An 18,432-nucleotide genomic window follows, 5' to 3' on the forward strand; every position below is an offset into this window, starting at 1 on the left:
GAGCATTGTCAAAAAACCTTGCTCCACACTGCTTTGCTCATTTGGCGATAAGAGCGGCGAAACATCATTATTTCTCTGTTCTTATTTCTCCACATCTGGTGGATAAAATCATTTGGATTTGTTCCCAGTTGGAGGCCAAGCGTGGTGCAGGTCCTTTGGAGATGCCTGGGGAGTGGACGTGCCCAGTTTTCTGGGAACAGTTTGATCCTGTTGGGCCTGAGGAAAACTAGGGTCTCTTCTGAGCCTCTTGCCCCTCCCACTATCCAGCTGCGGGCTATGCAGTCTCTTATGTGACTGGCCCAGTCTTCCAGGGTCTTTCCTGCATACCATTACAGGAAGAGCCAGGTCTTCAGAGCCTTACGAAGACCTAATCAGAGCCATCCAGATCTCTGGGGGGATGCTGTTCCACAAGGCAGATGCAGCCATAGAGATGACATGACTTGGGTCCAACAAGACGGAATTATTTGATGAAAGGGACCTGGAGCATGCCCTCCCTGCTAGACCTGGTTGGGTGGGCAAAAACAATGGGGAAGAGGCGGTCCTGCAAATATACAGGATTTCATTGCAAATTTCTTAAGTATGCCAAACATTATAATACACTAAATTAAAATGTATGTCTATTATGTCATTAATCAAATAAGTCAGATTGGATGGGGAAGCAAGTAATACATCTATTAGCATTTCCCCCATATTTTAATTTATCCTGCAAAAAAAAACAACCTTCAGATTCTTCTCTTTTCACTGTGGGTTCAGTAGTTCTGTAAATATATCACTGATGAGAATGTGTACTTAGGTGATTAATGCTCATGTATATAAATATTATTACTAGTACTCCTCCCCCCCTTCCCATTAATAGCAACAATTGCATATGAAGAATCAGGGCCAGCTGTAATTTCTGAGATTTAGGTTTTCGTGTGGTGCAATTCCTCGCTCCCTTCTAGCTTTGTTTTGATGAACTGTAAAACTTTGTTTAGCACTAGAAATAGAAACAAGGCTTTTATCTCACCAATCTGTTGGAAAAACATTAACCAATCTCCATAGAGAAGGCCTTGAGAGGTGCACTAAATGATACAGAATTGTACTTCTTTCAAGTGTTATCCATAGGTGAAGTACTATGCGATTTTGGATTGCAAATACACTGAACAGCTTATTTATTGTTTTTCTTAAAAATAGGTTTATTGCTTTTGGTGTTGCTCAAAACAAGAAAATCATTGCAATAATATTGGCTTAATTATACTAAGTCAGAGTAAGATCACATAAAGTAAATGCAGCACACTATCCCAAGATCTTGTTTGCAAAATATAAGTGTAATCTTGCTGCCTTTGTTTAAAAAAAATATCGGATACAGCAGAGAAAGCAAAGCAAATGAAACATTAAACATGATTTTTAATAAATTATAAAAGCCCTTTCTCACTAATTTAAAATGTGTATAACATTACTTATAACTAGGAATCCAACTTGGGGGAGGGGAAGGGAGCCTATAGCATGTTGATAACTGAGAGCCAGTGGGGTACGATTAAGGCAGTGTTTCTCAACCTTAGCAACTTTAAGATGAGTGGACTTCAACTCCCAGAATTCCCCAGCCAGCCATGCTGGCTGGGGAATTCTGGGAGTTGAAGTCCACTCATCTTAAAGTTGCCAAGGTTGAGAAACACTGGATTAAGGGGTTGGATTAGGGCTGTGTTGAAAGCCATCCTTGGTTATGAAAACTTACAGGATGACTTTTGGTCAGCCACTATTTCTCATCCCATCTCACATCACAAGATTGTGGCTGTGCAGAAATATAGCAGAGGGAGTATTATGCACATCATTTTGCACTCCCAGAAGAGTCTAATGAATGAATAATAAAAAACTGGTATACCAGTTATCTGCAGGTCCAATTTGCCCTGTTGTAGCACACCATGTTTAGCTGTTGAGCTTGTATCTGTTCCACTGCTAATAAAGAATTAGCAGTCTAACTAGACCCCTATCTGCATAAATGGCAATGCAAATGATACTACATGATTAATGTAGAATAAGAATCCCTGGACTTCATGTTTTCAATTAATATAAAATGGATACTGTCTTTCAGCTAATACAAACTGAAATTATTGTGGTGAATTTTATCAGGAAGAGGGTCTGAACCCAAGACTCCAAGGCTGAATACATTTTTTGTGTTCCTTTCTCCTTTAATAAAAGGACATAAGAACCTCAATGGATCAGACTGTGGGTCCCAATTTATTTATTTTTTTTGCCTTTTAACAGAAGTCACAAACTGAGAAGCTCTCATGAAGGACACAATAACAGTGGTCATCTCATTAGTTTATGCTCATAATCTGGCATAATACCTCTGAAGAAGGAAGTTCCATTTGGCTGTCATGACTAACACATACTGATCTAGTCATCTTTAACATATCAAATTCCTTATTTAAAGTGACAGAAGCTAATGTCCATCATTACAACATGGGACAATAAGTTCCGTAAATTGTTTATGCATCGCATGAGGAAATATTACCGTTTCTTTTTCCCCCAGTCCTGCTGCTAATCAAACTTATGTTAAGCAGTGCTTCATTAGAGCCAGGATTCAATTCTGGATAATGTAAAATAATAAAGAGAAAGCATCTTAGGCACGCACAGAAAGTTTTCATTCATACTGCAACACCATGGTAGCCCATGCATGCCTGGGATTAGAAAGCAGGCATTGGCAAATCGAAGGATTCCAGATATTGTTGAGCTTTAGCACCTTTATTCTTTTTTAGGAAATAACAAATAATAATATTGCTGAAATGACTACTACCAGTATTGCATTCATACCACCATGACAAATATTTTCAAGCATCATAAGCAGGAAGGGGAACCTGCTGCATTAATATAGCTCCTATATTCAGTGCCACTTCCCAAGGAAAAAAAAAATCAGGTGAAAAAAAAAATGAGACAAACTTTCAGTGGGCAACACAGGCAGTTACTGAGAAAGAAAAAGTGGATTGTCAAAGACCATTTGAAGAAAGCTTGGCCAAATGAGAGTTAATGTGGACTCAGAGCTTGATTCAGAGCTGCTAACCACACCTGGTGCAGAGACTTGAGGTGGGAGAGGGATAAAGTTGTATATTGTTGTATAAAAGCACTGTGAGATTGACACGTGTGAAATATCTTTAAAGTAAGGTGTGCAACAATTAAATCCCTATTTTGCAATAACAGTCTTTTGTGTAAATTAAGCCTGTTTGCAGACATCAGCTTAGCTTGGCTTCTTGGATACTTCAGAATGGTTAATAAGCAAGGGGAGGGACAGACTGGTGAGATTTACAAGATTTTTCTGCTCCATGAGGACTAAAAATATTGCTATTTAATTGGAAGCTAAGAGTCTCAGGATGTCAATATGCACCAGATAGTAGCTTATGCCTGCACTTTCAGCTATACAGCTCTAGTTATTATAATCTGGGATACGCTAATTTTCTGTCAAGTGGCATATTTTCTCAGCTAGGAGTTTGGATAGATGCCAGCTTAGGGAAAAAAGCAGTAGCATTTGTTAAAAACTAACTACAAGAACAAGCAAGCAACAGAAGTAACCAAGGCAGAATTGTACTTGGATATCATTTGGACGATGTCTTCATCATATTATCATAGTTCAAGTGCCAGTGGGGAAGGTAGTAGGATGAACTCACAAAAAATAAAATCCAGCTTCAAAGGAAAAGATGACAAGCTTTCCACGGAAGCCAATTTTTAGAATGTGTTATCCCCTCCTCCCAGGCTATGATGGATTTGATTCATCTGACAGCATTTCATAGCCAACAAGCATTCTTGATCCTTGAAACTTGATGGTTCTGCCACTTCCACTCCTGGTTTCTGTCCTGAGGTTATGCTTGTTGCTTCTCTCCATTGCCAAGATGGCACCCTGAGTGTGTTTCTTCTTTGTTCTGTGCCTCATTTGCATGGTCCATCTTTTTCCCATTCTGCAATTCCAGTGGCCAAGAAAAAGCTTATCACTCTTTCTTCTTAGCTTCATTTCACTCCAGCATTAGATGGTCCATCAATTCTGAGAATAGTGTTGGATGTTCAGCATTTCTTTCATAAAATGTCTACAGACATACGTACATTGGTGTACATGGTCTAGCAATGTGAGTGACAAAAATGCTTCTTATCTTGGAAGAAGAGTAGGTTGATTCCTCTATGTCCAACTGATAAAGCTTCACACACAAATACACAAACACACACACAGAAGAGAAGCAACTGGGTTACAGGCTGTATTAAAAATGGAGTCCACTGTTGACATGTCTCATGTCTTCAACAATCCGTGCATATCTTGGTATTTTCCTCCCCTTCTGGGAAAATATATCTATTTCCTAAATCTTAAGAAAGAAATGTTAAGATTTACTATAGAACTATAATTATCTGGAAGAAGAATATGTTACTTAAATCCTACAGGATCCATGTGTTGACAATCATGTATATTTACGCCACTGGAATGTTTGGCAATGTGAAATTAATATATATATATACTCTGATTCATATAGATATAGGGATATCTTCCTCCAGATTCTGATGTTGTCCAATGTTTTTGGAAATAATTTTTGGTTCCTCATTTGCCTAATTACAGCAGCAGCACCCTGGGTGCTCAAACAGGCATCTGGACTTCATCATAGACATCTTGGCCTTCTGCCTCATCAAAAGTCACCTCAGCATCATCAGCGTCCAACTGGAAGGAAATAAGAATACATTTAGAAACTAAGCATGGCTCAGAAAACAGAGTGCTATTCTTAAGCCTGGGAAATCTTGATCTTTTCATTTGCCAAGGATTAAGTGGATTTGAATAATCATTACACCTGAAGCTACCTTATATAGAATCATATAGTTAATAAGCTAGCTAGTACTATCAACTCCATGGGTAGGCAATCTTTAGCACTAGGTTTGTAAGACCTGCTCTCTCCAAGCTTTGGATGTGGCTCTCAGTAGTCCTCCAAAAGTTGCTGGCAATGAAAATACTGAAAAATGAAATGAAAAATATCAACTATATGAGGAATATAGTGATAACTGCAGTTAATTAATTATATTTTACTTTTAACTAATTTCAAATCAAATGAAATCAAATTCAGATTTTATATGGTCTCCACCCACTTCATCCTGGTTCTGTCTACTTTGTAAAATACTGCCTCTGACATTCCACGCAAAGATTAAACGTGGAACTAGGAATAAAAAAAATGGCAACACTCCAAGACCAAAGGCAGAGGTATCTTTCCCAACCCCTCTGTTGAGTTCTTTTTAAGCTGGAGATGTCAGGGACTGAATTACAAAACACATGATGTTCTGCTGAGCATTTAGATTGTCATGGAGAAAATACATCCATGTGCTCACTAAGAGTTGACAACAACTTCATGGCACATAATCTGTGTTGTTATTTCACCAATTCCATATATATTCAACTCTCCTATATAGTTCCTTAACTTTCTCATGTTGTGGTGCATCCTCAGAAGGTGGTTGGAAGACAAATATAAAACCTACAAACTTCTTTATATGTTATAAACATTATTAGGGATGATACGAAGTGCACAGAAATTCACAGATTTCCTTCTTGTACTGAAGAACCACAGATCAAAATAATGCAAATGCTTTGCATTCTCTCAGGTGCCTCAGATTTTGGATCCAGAGGCAAAAGGAGCTTTGAGCCCAATCTAATTCCTTAGAGCTGTCAGATATGAATATTAGCATGTTTCTTCAATCATGCCACTCCACTATGACTAACAAAGGCAGTGACCACTTTGTATGCATTATTGTAGTAATTTGGGGGAAAATAAGGGTGTAATCTTATACACAAATTTCCCTATTTAAGAGGCATTAAAATTCAATAAAATTCAAAGGAGACAGACAGAATGACAGATAATGCTGTTGGAACACCCACAGCTTATGAACATTCTGCTAGTAGACCTGTACCAATAAAGGAAATACTACTGTAGGAGAATAGTAAGAACTGTGGGGACTATGGCAGCATAGGAGAAGAGCACATTTATGATGTATTTTATTTTATTTTTATTGCAGCAACACTCCAATAGTATAACTTCACATTGCTACATGAAAAAATTCTTCCACCAAGTTCAGGAGGAGGAAAAAGCATGATGACCTCTGCTTCTTCCATGGTTCTATAATGCCTCATAGGAAAAAGATTTTGTAAGAAGGAATGCTATTGTTGAGAAACTGTGGGGAAACAGTGTTTTCCAAAGGAAGAGAGCCCTTGTTACAAAACGCCAACCATACAATACTCTCACACTCACCATATACTCATCACATATACAATACTCTACCACAATGTTTCTCAACCTCAGCAACTTCAGCTCCCAAAATTGGACTTCAACTCCCAAAATTCCCTAGCCAGCATGCCAGCAAATTCACACATCTTAAAGTTGCTGAGGTTGAGAAACACTGCTCTGGCATCTTGAGAATCATAACATTATGATATTATTATAACTCTCCAGGACCCACTGATAGTACAGGTAGTTCTTGCTTGCCGACTGCCTTGTATAGTGACTGTTCAAAGTTACAACAGTTGAAAAAAAGCTTTGCGACCAATCCTTGCATTTACAGCTGTTGTAGCGTCCTGCAGTCACATGATTGCCACTCAGGCACTTCGCAACCAGTGCACATTTACAACTATTGCAGCATCCTATGATCTCATGATCACCATTTGTGAGCTTCACAACTGGCTTCCAACAAGCAGAATTAATGGAGAACACAGAAGTGAAACCACAAGTCATGGTCACGTGATGTCTCACTTAATGACCACAGTGAGTCACTTAATGATGGAAGTGGAAGTGACATTGTAAGTCTAGTGCGGTCACGTGATTTTTCATTTAGCAACTGCGACACTTAGCAACAGAGTTGCTGGCCCCAATTGTGGTCGGTAAGCAAGGACTACCTGTGCTCATCTTCATGTACAGGTATAGCAACCAGTGTCCTAGGTCAGACACTCTGGCCAAACACTCCTGAGAAGCTTCAACTTGCAGGATCAATAAGCAAATGCAAGAAGAATAAGTTGCCACCACACTACAACTCCCTCCCTCCTTTCAAATGCAGAAAAGGGTGAAGCATCAACACTGGCTGGGCATTCTGGTAATACTGTTCCTGACTTTCTCATTCATACATGCCTATAAGCATCCAAGGTGAGGAGCTGTGTGTGCCCAACACATAATCAATTGTTCTTGCTCTTCAAAGCCTCTTTCTCAGAGATAAAAAATCCATCCCACCTGGGCAGCAGCAGTGAGCAAGATGGATGTGGCTGTACCTCAGTGAGATTGTCCCCTAACTTGCATGCTTTGACAATATAGTTATTTGTCCCTCTGGTGTCTGTCAAGACACAATGCAAAGCACAGGAACCCATCTGGGGTGACTACATGGTAAGCTTCCTTTTGAGAAGCTCTCCATCTCAGATGCTAATCAAAAAAAGCTTTGACTATGTATTAAGTGTTAAATTGAGAGACAACACACACACCGTACTAGTGACCTCTCCCATGTTTCTGCAGCCTCTTTTTCTGGAAGAGGCATGTAGCTAGCATATCTACTCTGCCATTGATAACCCTTATTATCCATAAATGTGGCCAATTCCCTCTTAAAGCTCTTCAAGTTGGTGGCTGTGACCACATTTCATGGAAGGAAATTGTAAACTTTAAATATGAACTGCATGAAGACCTATTTCCTTTGAACCCACCAGTATTCAACTGCTTTGGACAGCCCTGCATTTCTGAAGTTTGAGAGGCAAACTGGGATATGCTGCTATGCCATATGAATTGCTGGTGTACCCTTGGTACTCTTTTCTGACTGGGGGTAAGCCTCAAGACTTCTCTCAGGGAAGTTAGCTTGCCATTACTGATATTCAGCTTCAAGAAAGCCTAATAGATTTCAAAAGAATCCCAGAGTTCCTTGGAACATGGTATGAAAACAATTACGTAGACCAGTGTTTCTCAACCTTGGCAACTCCAAGATGTGTGGACTTCAACTCTCAGAATTCTCCATGCTAGCTGGGGAATTCTGGGAGTTGAAATCCACATATCTTGAAGTTGCCAAAGTTGAGAAACAGTGACATAGACTAATAAGGGAAGATCTCAGTTTCTTAAGCAAGCATCTTCCCAAAAGACCATCATAAAAGTCTTGGTTTGTTGCTCTATTGCTTCTGTCATTTCTGGTGCAAGTGATGGTCTCTGTGGCTGGTTGCTGGGGCATCCTGGGGGATGACTGAGGTGCTGGGTTTTTAGTTATGGTTTTATAGTTTTGTGGTTTTATTGTTGTTGTGAGCCACTCAGAGTTGTGCTTTAAGATGGGCAGCCATACGAATCTTTGAAATAAATAAATACATACAGTACATACATAAATATGTTCCCCATCAGAAGTTCCCATTGTTGAGAGAGAAGAGAGAGCACAACAATACTTACACACTGGAGCTCACGGTTTGTGAAAATGACAGGGAGCAGGAAGCGTCGAAGAGGAACAGTCAAGATGAGTATGAAAGGCAAGGCAAGGGAGGCTGGGCTGGATTTCACTCCCCACAGCAATCCTAGGCAGAGCATCTGGGTGAGGGTGAAGATGTGCATACGCCAGGTTTTTACCTTTGGGATGAAAAGAAACAGGAATAGTTGGCAATGTTAGCAAGCTGTCTCCCTCCATCACCCGTCAGTATCAATGTTAGTTGGACAATGGCACTAAATCCGTGTATGTGTGTATGTATAGCCCACCGTGCAAAGACATAATATTTTTTGGTTTTTTGCTTGATGCAATGTGTAAGTCCAGCCATTGTGGGTTTTGTGGTTTGTTAACCATAGTACATGGCACACCATTATGTGCAAACTCAGTCACTGAGGTTTCAACAGCAAGGATAGCACAAATGATGGCTTAGTCTAGTATGTGAATTCAGCCATTGTGGTTTATGGCTTAATGTAGGTTTGAATTTGACTGTTTTGGCTTATTCAACAGGCTAGAGTTAAAACCAAGCATAACTCGGTATGAATCATAGTCAAGTCACTGAGAGTCCTGGTCATATTTTGGTGTGTTTCAATGATTGTGATCTAACACCACACCAAGCCATAAATTAGTCAACCGCTTTTTAGCATATTAGCCCAGTAGCGTATTGTGCAAATGCAGCTTTTGCAGCTCACAAAAAAAGTAGGCTTTTTAATAAAATTTGTTAGTCAGAAAAGGTGCCCCCAGACGTCTTCCGATTTTTTGCTGCCATTGGCTAACGCAGCTCTCTTCTTACAATGCCTTTGTGGTTAGTTTATGATTCAGTGGCTGTATTTCCATGACACACTTGTCCCATGGTCAACTTAACTAGAGGTTTTACTCTGCCCAGTGTTTTGGCATCACATAGCCTGCTGAGCCATAAACTAATTCCGCTGGTTCAATTAATTCAACTATGACTAAATTAACCAGGGTAAGCATATCACGTGAACCCAACCACTCATTTTTAAGCTGAGATGCTAGTCTTTCTGCCTGCCTGAAAGTGATCACACCCTTTCTTCTGGAAACTCTTTCCTCCTCTTTTCTATATCACTAAGCAACAGTATTTTCTGATGCATTTTTTGTTTGTAATTATGACTTCACCAATGCTAACTGATGGAACTGAAAACAGATTCTGAGGCTAAGCCATGCTGAATCCTAGTTTGATTTAAGCCTCTAATTTTAGTATGTTAATTTGGCTTTGAGTTAAACATGAAGAAATTGTGCTCATGATCAAAGATGTAGTAACTGAGGGGCTCAAACCTGCCTCTGTCTATTGCTGTTAAGGGGCCTTCTTAATCCCATATTCCAAAATATGCGACAATCCGCTGCACTTTTATTCATTGGTGAAGCAAAAATATTTTTCATATTCTCAAAGGCATTTTTCTTTATACAGATTTTACATTTGTCAAGTGGAACCCTGACCCTAAAAACAGATTCTAGAGCGGTGTTCACACAACATGCTAATAAAGAAGTCCATGTAAGAACATTTAAGAGCACATATGCCATTCCTCTTACATCCCTCCCTGAGCTCTTTTAACGGCTCAGGCTTAGCATATTGTCAAAAACTGAAATGACTACAGTTCTGAATTTGCAGAAACCAAAAATTTAAAACTAGGGTTTTTTTTGAAAATTGAAAATGCTGGTTCCATAATCCTCCAGTGGTAGCTCTCTGAGCTGGAAGACCAGATATGCTTAAGACTTTGATAAAAGCATTGTGATACTTCTAATCAAACTTTCATTGAGTGAGATAAGTAAACCCAGCCCGGAAAGGAGTATATCATCTCCACTTAAGTCTTTGACTTGTCTATAGGCACTTCCACATGGCCCTGTTCTACTCTCCCAACCCCTCCAGTGTTCTGAAAATGGCCATAGGACCATTCTCATTCTTGCCAATTCATTTGCAACACTGAGAACAAGCAGAGAACATTGTAAGCAAATCAGTTCTGTTTCCAGCCATTCAATAGGAGAGGGCAAAAATGTTTGGTTGCTGCTTTGTTCCCTGAGCTACAGCTGTTCCTGGAATAAGCAAAAGCAAGGGGCTTCTATATCACAAAAAAGTGGGGGAGGGAATAAATTCTTTCCCTCAGTTCAGTTTTCTAGCTGTTTACAAACTGTCTCTCCATGAAGATATTCTTCCTGCATATATATTTCCCCTGAAAGCAGTGATGAAAGCATGATATCATAATTCTATAGCCAAGCTCTTTTCCCAACAGCTACAACAATGGTTGTAGGATTTCAATGCAAAGCCTCTGTATGTATGGGTATTGGAAGTGAGGGAGGAATAGCCCACTTGAATCCAGAGGTGGAATGAGGCAAGAAGATCAAAATCTAGTTTACTGATAAGACCATGAAATCTGAGTTCAGATGGCAAGAGACAGGGTAAAGCAAGAGTTTCTGTAAATGGAAAAAGGATTCACCTTCAAGCTTTGCAGAATTCCAACATTACAAATTGCAAAACAGATTTGTATCTGCACTACAGCTAATGCAGAAGGTCAGCTTGGCTTCCAAGGAGGTAGAAGCAACATCAACACTCTACGTGGAAGTCATAGACAAGAATCAGGGACAAATGTTTGGGGAGCAAGGTTCTTGACCCATGGATTTATGTTTCCCCCACTTCAGCAATTGTCAAGGTCACAATTAAAAAAAAATGCATTAGTTGTGCCTCCAATGCTTACTTTTGTAACATAAGACACATCTGGATGGTATTTGGGTGGCTTCAGCATGAGAAGGATGCGGTCATATAGTTGAATTCCATTGAGAGATGTCACCCCCATGTAAAGGAAGATGCCAAAGAGTACTGCAAGTGGAATCAACTTCAAGATGGGTTCCATGAGTATGGAGAGGCCTGTAGGTAAGCAAAAGGCAATGCTGCAGATTAAAGAGATTTAATTTAAAAATTTTAATTTAATTAAAGATTAAATACGTGCACATGCCTGGCTCCAATTGGAATGGAAAAACTGTAGAATTCTCCTTCCCAGCCAGAAGAGATAATGAAAGCAATCTTGCCTACCATTCTTCTTACCCACATCAGCTGGATACAACAAGACACTCTCAAGCAGAGCACAAAGTCAGTAATCAGTCTTCTTGATCACTAGGCTCCAGTTTAGGCTTATCAGAGGTATATATTTCCTCTGAATGTGAGAGGTGTCCTTCTACATATTGTGTTAAGCAATATGTTACATATTGTGTTAGCTATTCTAAAAAATGATCACAACTTCTTGTGGCAACAGGAGGGACAGGTAAATTGGGAATAGGGAGTTTCTCAGAGTTCATATAACCTAGCAAGTTCAACATGTCCACTGCAATTAAGCCCTTTTCAAATGCTTAAAACAACACAATAAACTCCAGGGAGATAATGTGAAGGACGTTCAGCTCTTATTATCTGCATTCACCATCTACTGTTAAAAAAAAAAAGACACCTCACTTTTTCTTATCACATCTGCTCTATAAGTGAACAGGACATAGATTGTGTCTGGCTAATCCTCTGACAATCATTCAAGGTGATGACCTTTAAAGTCCTACATGGCGTAGGACAAGGTTACTTGAGGGACTGCCTTCTCCCAAGAACATTTGCCCACCCCACACACTCCCACAGGGAGGGCACGCTCCAGGTTCTTTCTTTTAAATCTTGTCATCTTATGGATCCTAGGAAATGTGCCTTTTCTGTGATTGCCCCTGCTGTATGGAATCACCTCCTACCACCCCCAATATACAAGAGGCCCCAATTCTTCTTGCCTTTAGGAAAGCCCTTAAGACCTGACTCTTTCCACAGGCATTAGGGGCCGGTTGAGTGGGAGTCCCTCCTGTGGTTGTTTTGTTGTGTGTTTGGTCGCCATTTTACATTTACATTTTAAAGTTTATATTTATGTATTGTCTGTCTGTTGTAGATGGTTTATTTGTTTTTTCTTCTTTTTGATTTATTGTGTGTTTATGCTGTATGCCGCCCAGAGTCACACTATCTGAGTTGGGTGGCCTTATAAAACTTGAAATAAATAAAATAAATAAAATAAATCAATGGAATCTTTTGCAGAAGAACTCACCCACAAGAATAGCCACCAGGAAGCCGGTAACCCTCTGTTCCTTGACCTCCTGGATGTAGGCCTTTTCTCCTGGCACAGTGGTCTTGGACATAACTGTCAGGGCATTAGCATGCGTGACGGTCCTCACTGTGGTGGCACTCAGCCAGGGCATGCCCAAAAGTGGTGCGATACCTCCCATGCCAACAATAAGAAGGAGATCAAGATGGAAACCTGAACCCTTCACCATCTTCCTCTCAGGTTTGCTTACAATGAGCCTGAAGCAGCAGCAAAATCAAAATAGAATATTTGTTTGCTATTTTAATATTGTATTACATACCTGATATCTTTACTTTCAGGATCTACCAAAACATCTTTGTCAAACTTATACATCTACATATTTTATTCTGGAGTTGATATGAAATCAGTGTAGAACTGGAACCACATAACCACCCATTTCTTGTCTAAACCAACGAGGCATTTCTTGCATCCTGACTTCCTTTTCCTGTCTTTTCTCTTTTTATCTATCATATTCCCTTTTGCCATATTTCATCCCTGGGTCAATCCTTATTTATCTTCATTTTATCCCATCTTATATTTTTCATCTTTCCCCAATTTCTTACGTGGTGATCTGTGTCTCTAAGAAGATGAGAATGAAAACCAGGACAGCTGGCAAAGCTGCAGCAAACATCATCCAGATGGGAAAACCAGTTCCTAATGGATGGATAAACCAATTCCGCTCTTCAGGATTGGAGACTTGAAGGCCTTTGGGAACCTTCAATTTCTAAGAGAAGCAAGAGAAGAGGAGAAAAATCAGTGGACTCTAGATCTGTTGGTATCCTGCTCATCCTGATATGGAAAATAGGACCAGCCCAGTCATTAAACATTGAACATAATAAAATAGTTCCCTTAGAAGATGGATGCCAAAGGGGAAGATTGGATGGGCTTTGTGAATTTCATGATCTTTCTGATTCTCTGTTTCCTACAAGCCTGCTGCCCACTGATGAAATGTTTTTCCACCTCTAATGTTGAAATTAGATTCAACTGCCAATGCAGCCAGCATCTATATTTGGAATGGTGGGCAGGGTGTCATACTATCCTTTTACTTTAAGTCTCTTAGGCAAACTCTCTTGAAAAACAATCAGGTTAACCCTTCAAAGAGGGGGGTTGTATACAAGCATCTCCCTTCCCTTCTGCATAGAAGGGGCATTTATGCTCCAACCCGCTAGACTAGAAGTGAAAGGAGTAGGGGGAGGAATAAAATATTGAGAAGTAAAAGAGTTGTTCACCTGAGTGTAGGTATCTTTAATAAAAACATCTGCCAATGTCATGATCAGGATGGCAATAGGGACACCAAAGTCACCAATCACCCGTCGAAGCTGCCAAAAAGCAAGAAGTATGTTAACCTAGCAGTGAAGATTGGGAGGTAGGGGAGAGGAAGGGGAAATGTATCAGAAGATAGAGCAGAGATTCTCAGCCTCCAGTCGCTACACTGGCCTTTGAAAGAAAAGGTAATAATGCATTAGAAAGTCTGCTCTAAAATCCAAGTCATGGTCTTTTCTATCAGTATGCATACTGAAAACAGGGGACTTTAAAAAAAAAAAAAAAAGCATTGTTCTCAGAGGAAATTTCCCCATTAGTAATTTGTAGCACTTTCACAATGTCATTCAGTCATCTCTGTAATGATATAAAACTTATCCTCATTACTATTATTTTGGCACAATTATGGTTTGATTACTCTAAAGGATGCTAGAAATTGCTAGTGTGGAAATGACCACAGACTGGGCAATAATGCAGGGTTGAAACCCGTGGCCCTCCCAGCAGCCCCAGCTACCATGACCAATTGTCAGAGATCTGCAAATTGTAATTCAGCTATACCCTCAAACTTCCTACCTCTGTGCTAATGTATTGTTTTTTTAAAACCTAAATGGTGATAATGAAACAGACCCCTGTATATTGGGGACTTTCATCTGAAATACGTCAATAATAAATTGTGCAATTTATGTACATTTTGCTTCTTAAGCCAATACATGTACTCTATACAAAAAATGTCCTATTTCTCTTGCAGCACAATACATTCTGTGTACATTTATACAGAAGTGCCATTTTAACTGAGATTTATTTCCCAATTAGCAAATATGATAGAATAGCAGTCTTACTGAATTTACAGGGATTACTTCCAAGTTTTTAATCCATATTTATCTGCATCTGCCTCTATATCTACATCCTTGGAAGTAATCCCTGTGAATTCTATATACAGAATTGCAATGCTAGACACTAGAAGAAAAGAGCTCTGTGGGATACTGAAGTCCCCTCCCTTTGTTTAAAGTCTATATATTTTCTTTTTTTGATTTCTGAGATTTCCCTATGTATCTGTAATTTTTAAATCTGCCTTTGTTAGATTAGTAAGTAGATTTTTAAACTGAGAGCCGTATGTTCAATAAATATTTTTGTATGCTCATTACAAACCATCCAATCCTGTGGTTGTCCCTTTAAACATCGGCTTGAATTTTGCACAAAGGCAACCTATTTTTATTTATTCTTGGGAGAGTCACCCAGTGAAATAACTTTTCTGTGGCTTATTAATGCAATCCTAGGCATGCTTATTCAGTAGTAAGCCTCTCTGAATTCAATAAGATGTATTTCCAAATAAGTGGATTTCGGTCTAAGTGAATTGCAGCCCCATTGATTATTAAATTTCTAAATACTTTAGAATTTCTATTATAATAATTGTAAATTAAGCTGATAATTAAAACCTTTCTCCCAGCATCCCACAGCTTCAATTTATAATGCAGTTGATTCCAACTATGGATGGAACACAGACTAAACCCCTGTGGGCAAGCACAAAGGATTTCAGCTTCTTTTTTCCAAGAGTCTTATGTATGCAAAAATTCTATTTCATCCAAGTGCTAAGCACAGTTTACCTTGCCGGGGAAGAAACTGCTGTTTTTGAACTTGCGCAAGAAGAAAGCAATGAAAAATGTTCCTCCCATGAGCACCAGAGAAAGCAGAGCTGTATTGGGTACAGGGTCACTTGGTTCTTCATCTTTGGAAAGAGTCATGTTTTTATACACTTCTTTCAGAGGATGCTCTTTAAAAATCTGCAATGGGAGAAAAATAGGTTAGAAAGCTGAGCAGGCAGGAAAATGAACTTTTGTGACAGCAAGATTACCTAGCTTCGCTCATCAGCTTGTTGCTTCATTTGGCAGAGAAGCTCCTAGCCACCTCTACCAAACATAGTTTTTAATGACCCACATGAACATCTATTTTATTTATTTCAAATATTTATATAGTACCTTTCATAAACAATGATTCCAGGACAGTTCATAGCAACTCACCAATTAAAAATACAATCCCCCTAAAACAAAGAACTAAAAGCGGCAGATAAAACATATATAAAACAGATTGGAGCAGATCAGGTTTTGCTGATTTCTACAAGATAGTGAGGGTAGCAAGCACACCTCTGTATTTCTTAACTAGGTTACCACGATGAACAAATGCCTCCTGTCTGTTTTCCATCCACCTACAGGGAGAAGGACTGGTTACCATCAGCAAATAATTTAAAGTAGGGGTGGGTTGAAATAGGATTAGGTACTTTTAGGCACTGGCAACCCAGGCTTGTAAGATTTTGAAATCTAGGACTATGGGAATTGGACCTGCAAACAAGCAAGCAGTTAGTGGCAGTCCTGTAAAATTGGTAACATGAAATCAAGCTGATTTTGGTAGCTGCCTACTACACAAACTGCAACTTCTGAAGATTTTTCAGTGGCAGATCCCCAAACAGTGCAGTGCAGTATTTCCACTATGAGATTCTCAGGAATAACCACGTGATCTCTGTCTCATCATGTTCACAATTGGCTGATCAGCCATATGTAGAAAAGTGCTTTCACTATCTGTTGACAAAGATGGCTCCAGAAGACTGTAGCAAAAAACTTGTTCTTCTCGTGATGATGTGATAAAATTATCCAGCTGTAGGAATCGTCCATCCTCAAAGCCACATGGAGGCTAAAAGTGGAACGGTGGCAACACTTTTTGACATTGATTTTAGGTCCTAGAAAGAACCTCCAGATATGTTGGATTATAACTCCCATAATTTCCAGTGAGCAAAGTTCATGGAGGCTAGGAATTCTGGGGAGTCCCAGTCAAAACACACTCAGAGGGCACCAGATCAGGAACAAATGCTTTATGGTCAAAACTACAGAGGCTCAGGACTGACCACAAGGACTCCAATCGCTACTGAGAACAAGATGCAGCAGTAAGCAGATCCTTGGTTTTATGACCTCAATCCAGTCGGCAATAAAGGGGTTCTCCAGAAACTGGTATCTGGGATAAGGTCCTATTGGATGAGATTTCGGATTAAATGTGGTTTGGAAACAGATATTTTCTTCTCTGTGATGGGATCTATGTTATGAAGAGAGCTGATCCTTCACTGCTTCCTTGCTATCGATGGCTTGCATATGTATGACTGAGCAGGCCAAGTTAGAAAAAGGGGGCGGGGGGAGCATTCCCTTGGTCCCAGTAAAAGTTTTTTCTCCTCCTAATATTTTTTATCAGTCACATCAAGGGAACGAACACATGTAATTTGTCTGCATTTATGTGCATTTATCCTGATATGAATAAGGGCTGACTAAAATAGAAAACCATACATTACATAAATCATGTTTATTCCATTCTTCTTTAAACTTACCTCCTAGTGTACTTTGTGGAAAAATGGGGGTATTCCTAAATATAAAAGAACCTGAAATTCTATCCTGGAAATGCATTCAACTCTTTTTCCCCCTAATGTAGCCATTTCTGTCAAGAGTGGCGTGTGGGAAACTTGTTCTGAAAGGTTTGCAATATGATTGACTCATGCAGGAATGAATTTCCTGGTAGCTGGCAGTACACAGCATTGATGGTTAGCTATAGTTCCTCCTTTCTCTTATACTCACCCATAGTTAGCTTAACTATATTCATCCAATCAACCCAAAGTTGGAGCTTTGCATAATACAGGAAAGCAAATACTAACTGCACAGGCTAGGTTCTCCCTGGGGTATGCATAGTTTAGCATGAACAAGCACATAGTTTGTTCATGCTAAACAGAGCTAGTATCTAGCAAACAGATTGAGTTCTTTAAAACAAAAAATGGAATAGTACAACATTGATGTGTGGGTTTAACAATAAAGCAGCCAAGCAAACAAGCAAAGGAGTTAGGGAAATGTAGGCAGTTACTCTTGTGTTTTGCCAGCTACCAGCCAATGAGAGATGGCAGCTTGACGGCAGCAGCAGCGGCATTTGCAGAACCACCAAAAGTAATTAAAGCTGCAGAAAAAAAAGGGGGGGGGGCAAGCAGAGCATCAGGCAAAAGTGGGCATGTGTGCTATTTCAGATGTTCTTCCCTTGCTTCGGTCTTCAAATGGCATCGTACTCCTCATTGGTATTTATCATCCCCAATCCTTTCTCTACTTATTTTTCCCTGAACATTTTCTCCGGAGGTCCCTTAACTCCTTGCAGCCTCTCCCAAACACTGTACATCCAACAGTCTCTGCCTGTGCAAAACTGCTCCTCTTCACGAATCGGATGCTCAAGGCCTGCCTGCAGATGGTGGTTTCATCCTGCACATATTTGCACATGTTGTGCAAAGTAAGCTTAGGAGTTGTGGGTTAACAGGGCAGGTTTTCTCAGGGACAGTTACCTACTAAAGAACAGGAAACAGGATCGGGATAAGTAGACCCCAAGAGATAACTTCTTGAAGTAGGAGGATTCCCATGGTGATGGATTTTTGGCTATTCTGTGTTCTTTGTGTAACTGAAACAGAGGCAGTTGCTATAGCAGTTGTGTAACAGTTTGTTGGTATTGAAGCATAATTTGAATAAAAGGCTCCAATAGACATTTCCAAATTTAATCAGTACATTAAAAAAACTGCTATACTGTATATGCCTATTTCAGTAACTTCAGCAGAGCAGTTTTTTGGTGGAAT

The 18,432-nt window shown here is 39.6% G+C and overlaps 1 protein-coding gene across 1 annotated transcript in view; it reads right to left on the minus strand.

Annotated features, from left to right (window-relative positions):
* Window positions 1-2,204: 2,204 nt before the first annotated feature.
* SLC4A1 (solute carrier family 4 member 1 (Diego blood group)) overlaps window positions 2,205-18,432 on the minus strand; it is a 63,904-nt gene continuing 47,676 nt past the window's right edge. The window contains exons 15-21 of the mRNA XM_007425338.4: window positions 15,398-15,574; window positions 13,763-13,852; window positions 13,097-13,257; window positions 12,498-12,751; window positions 11,133-11,302; window positions 8,394-8,567; window positions 2,205-4,672 (exon numbers count right to left, since the gene is read on the minus strand). Of these exons, the coding sequence (XP_007425400.2) occupies window positions 4,592-4,672; window positions 8,394-8,567; window positions 11,133-11,302; window positions 12,498-12,751; window positions 13,097-13,257; window positions 13,763-13,852; window positions 15,398-15,574 (1,107 nt within the window). The 3' untranslated portion in view covers window positions 2,205-4,591. The remainder of the gene's footprint in view (window positions 4,673-8,393; window positions 8,568-11,132; window positions 11,303-12,497; window positions 12,752-13,096; window positions 13,258-13,762; window positions 13,853-15,397; window positions 15,575-18,432) is intronic.

Source organism: Python bivittatus, unplaced genomic scaffold (genome assembly GCF_059951505.1).
Source record: "Python bivittatus isolate LINGU-HERP-01145 unplaced genomic scaffold, Pbiv_v1 ctg000410_np1212, whole genome shotgun sequence".
Classification (NCBI taxonomy): domain Eukaryota; kingdom Metazoa; phylum Chordata; class Lepidosauria; order Squamata; family Pythonidae; genus Python; species Python bivittatus.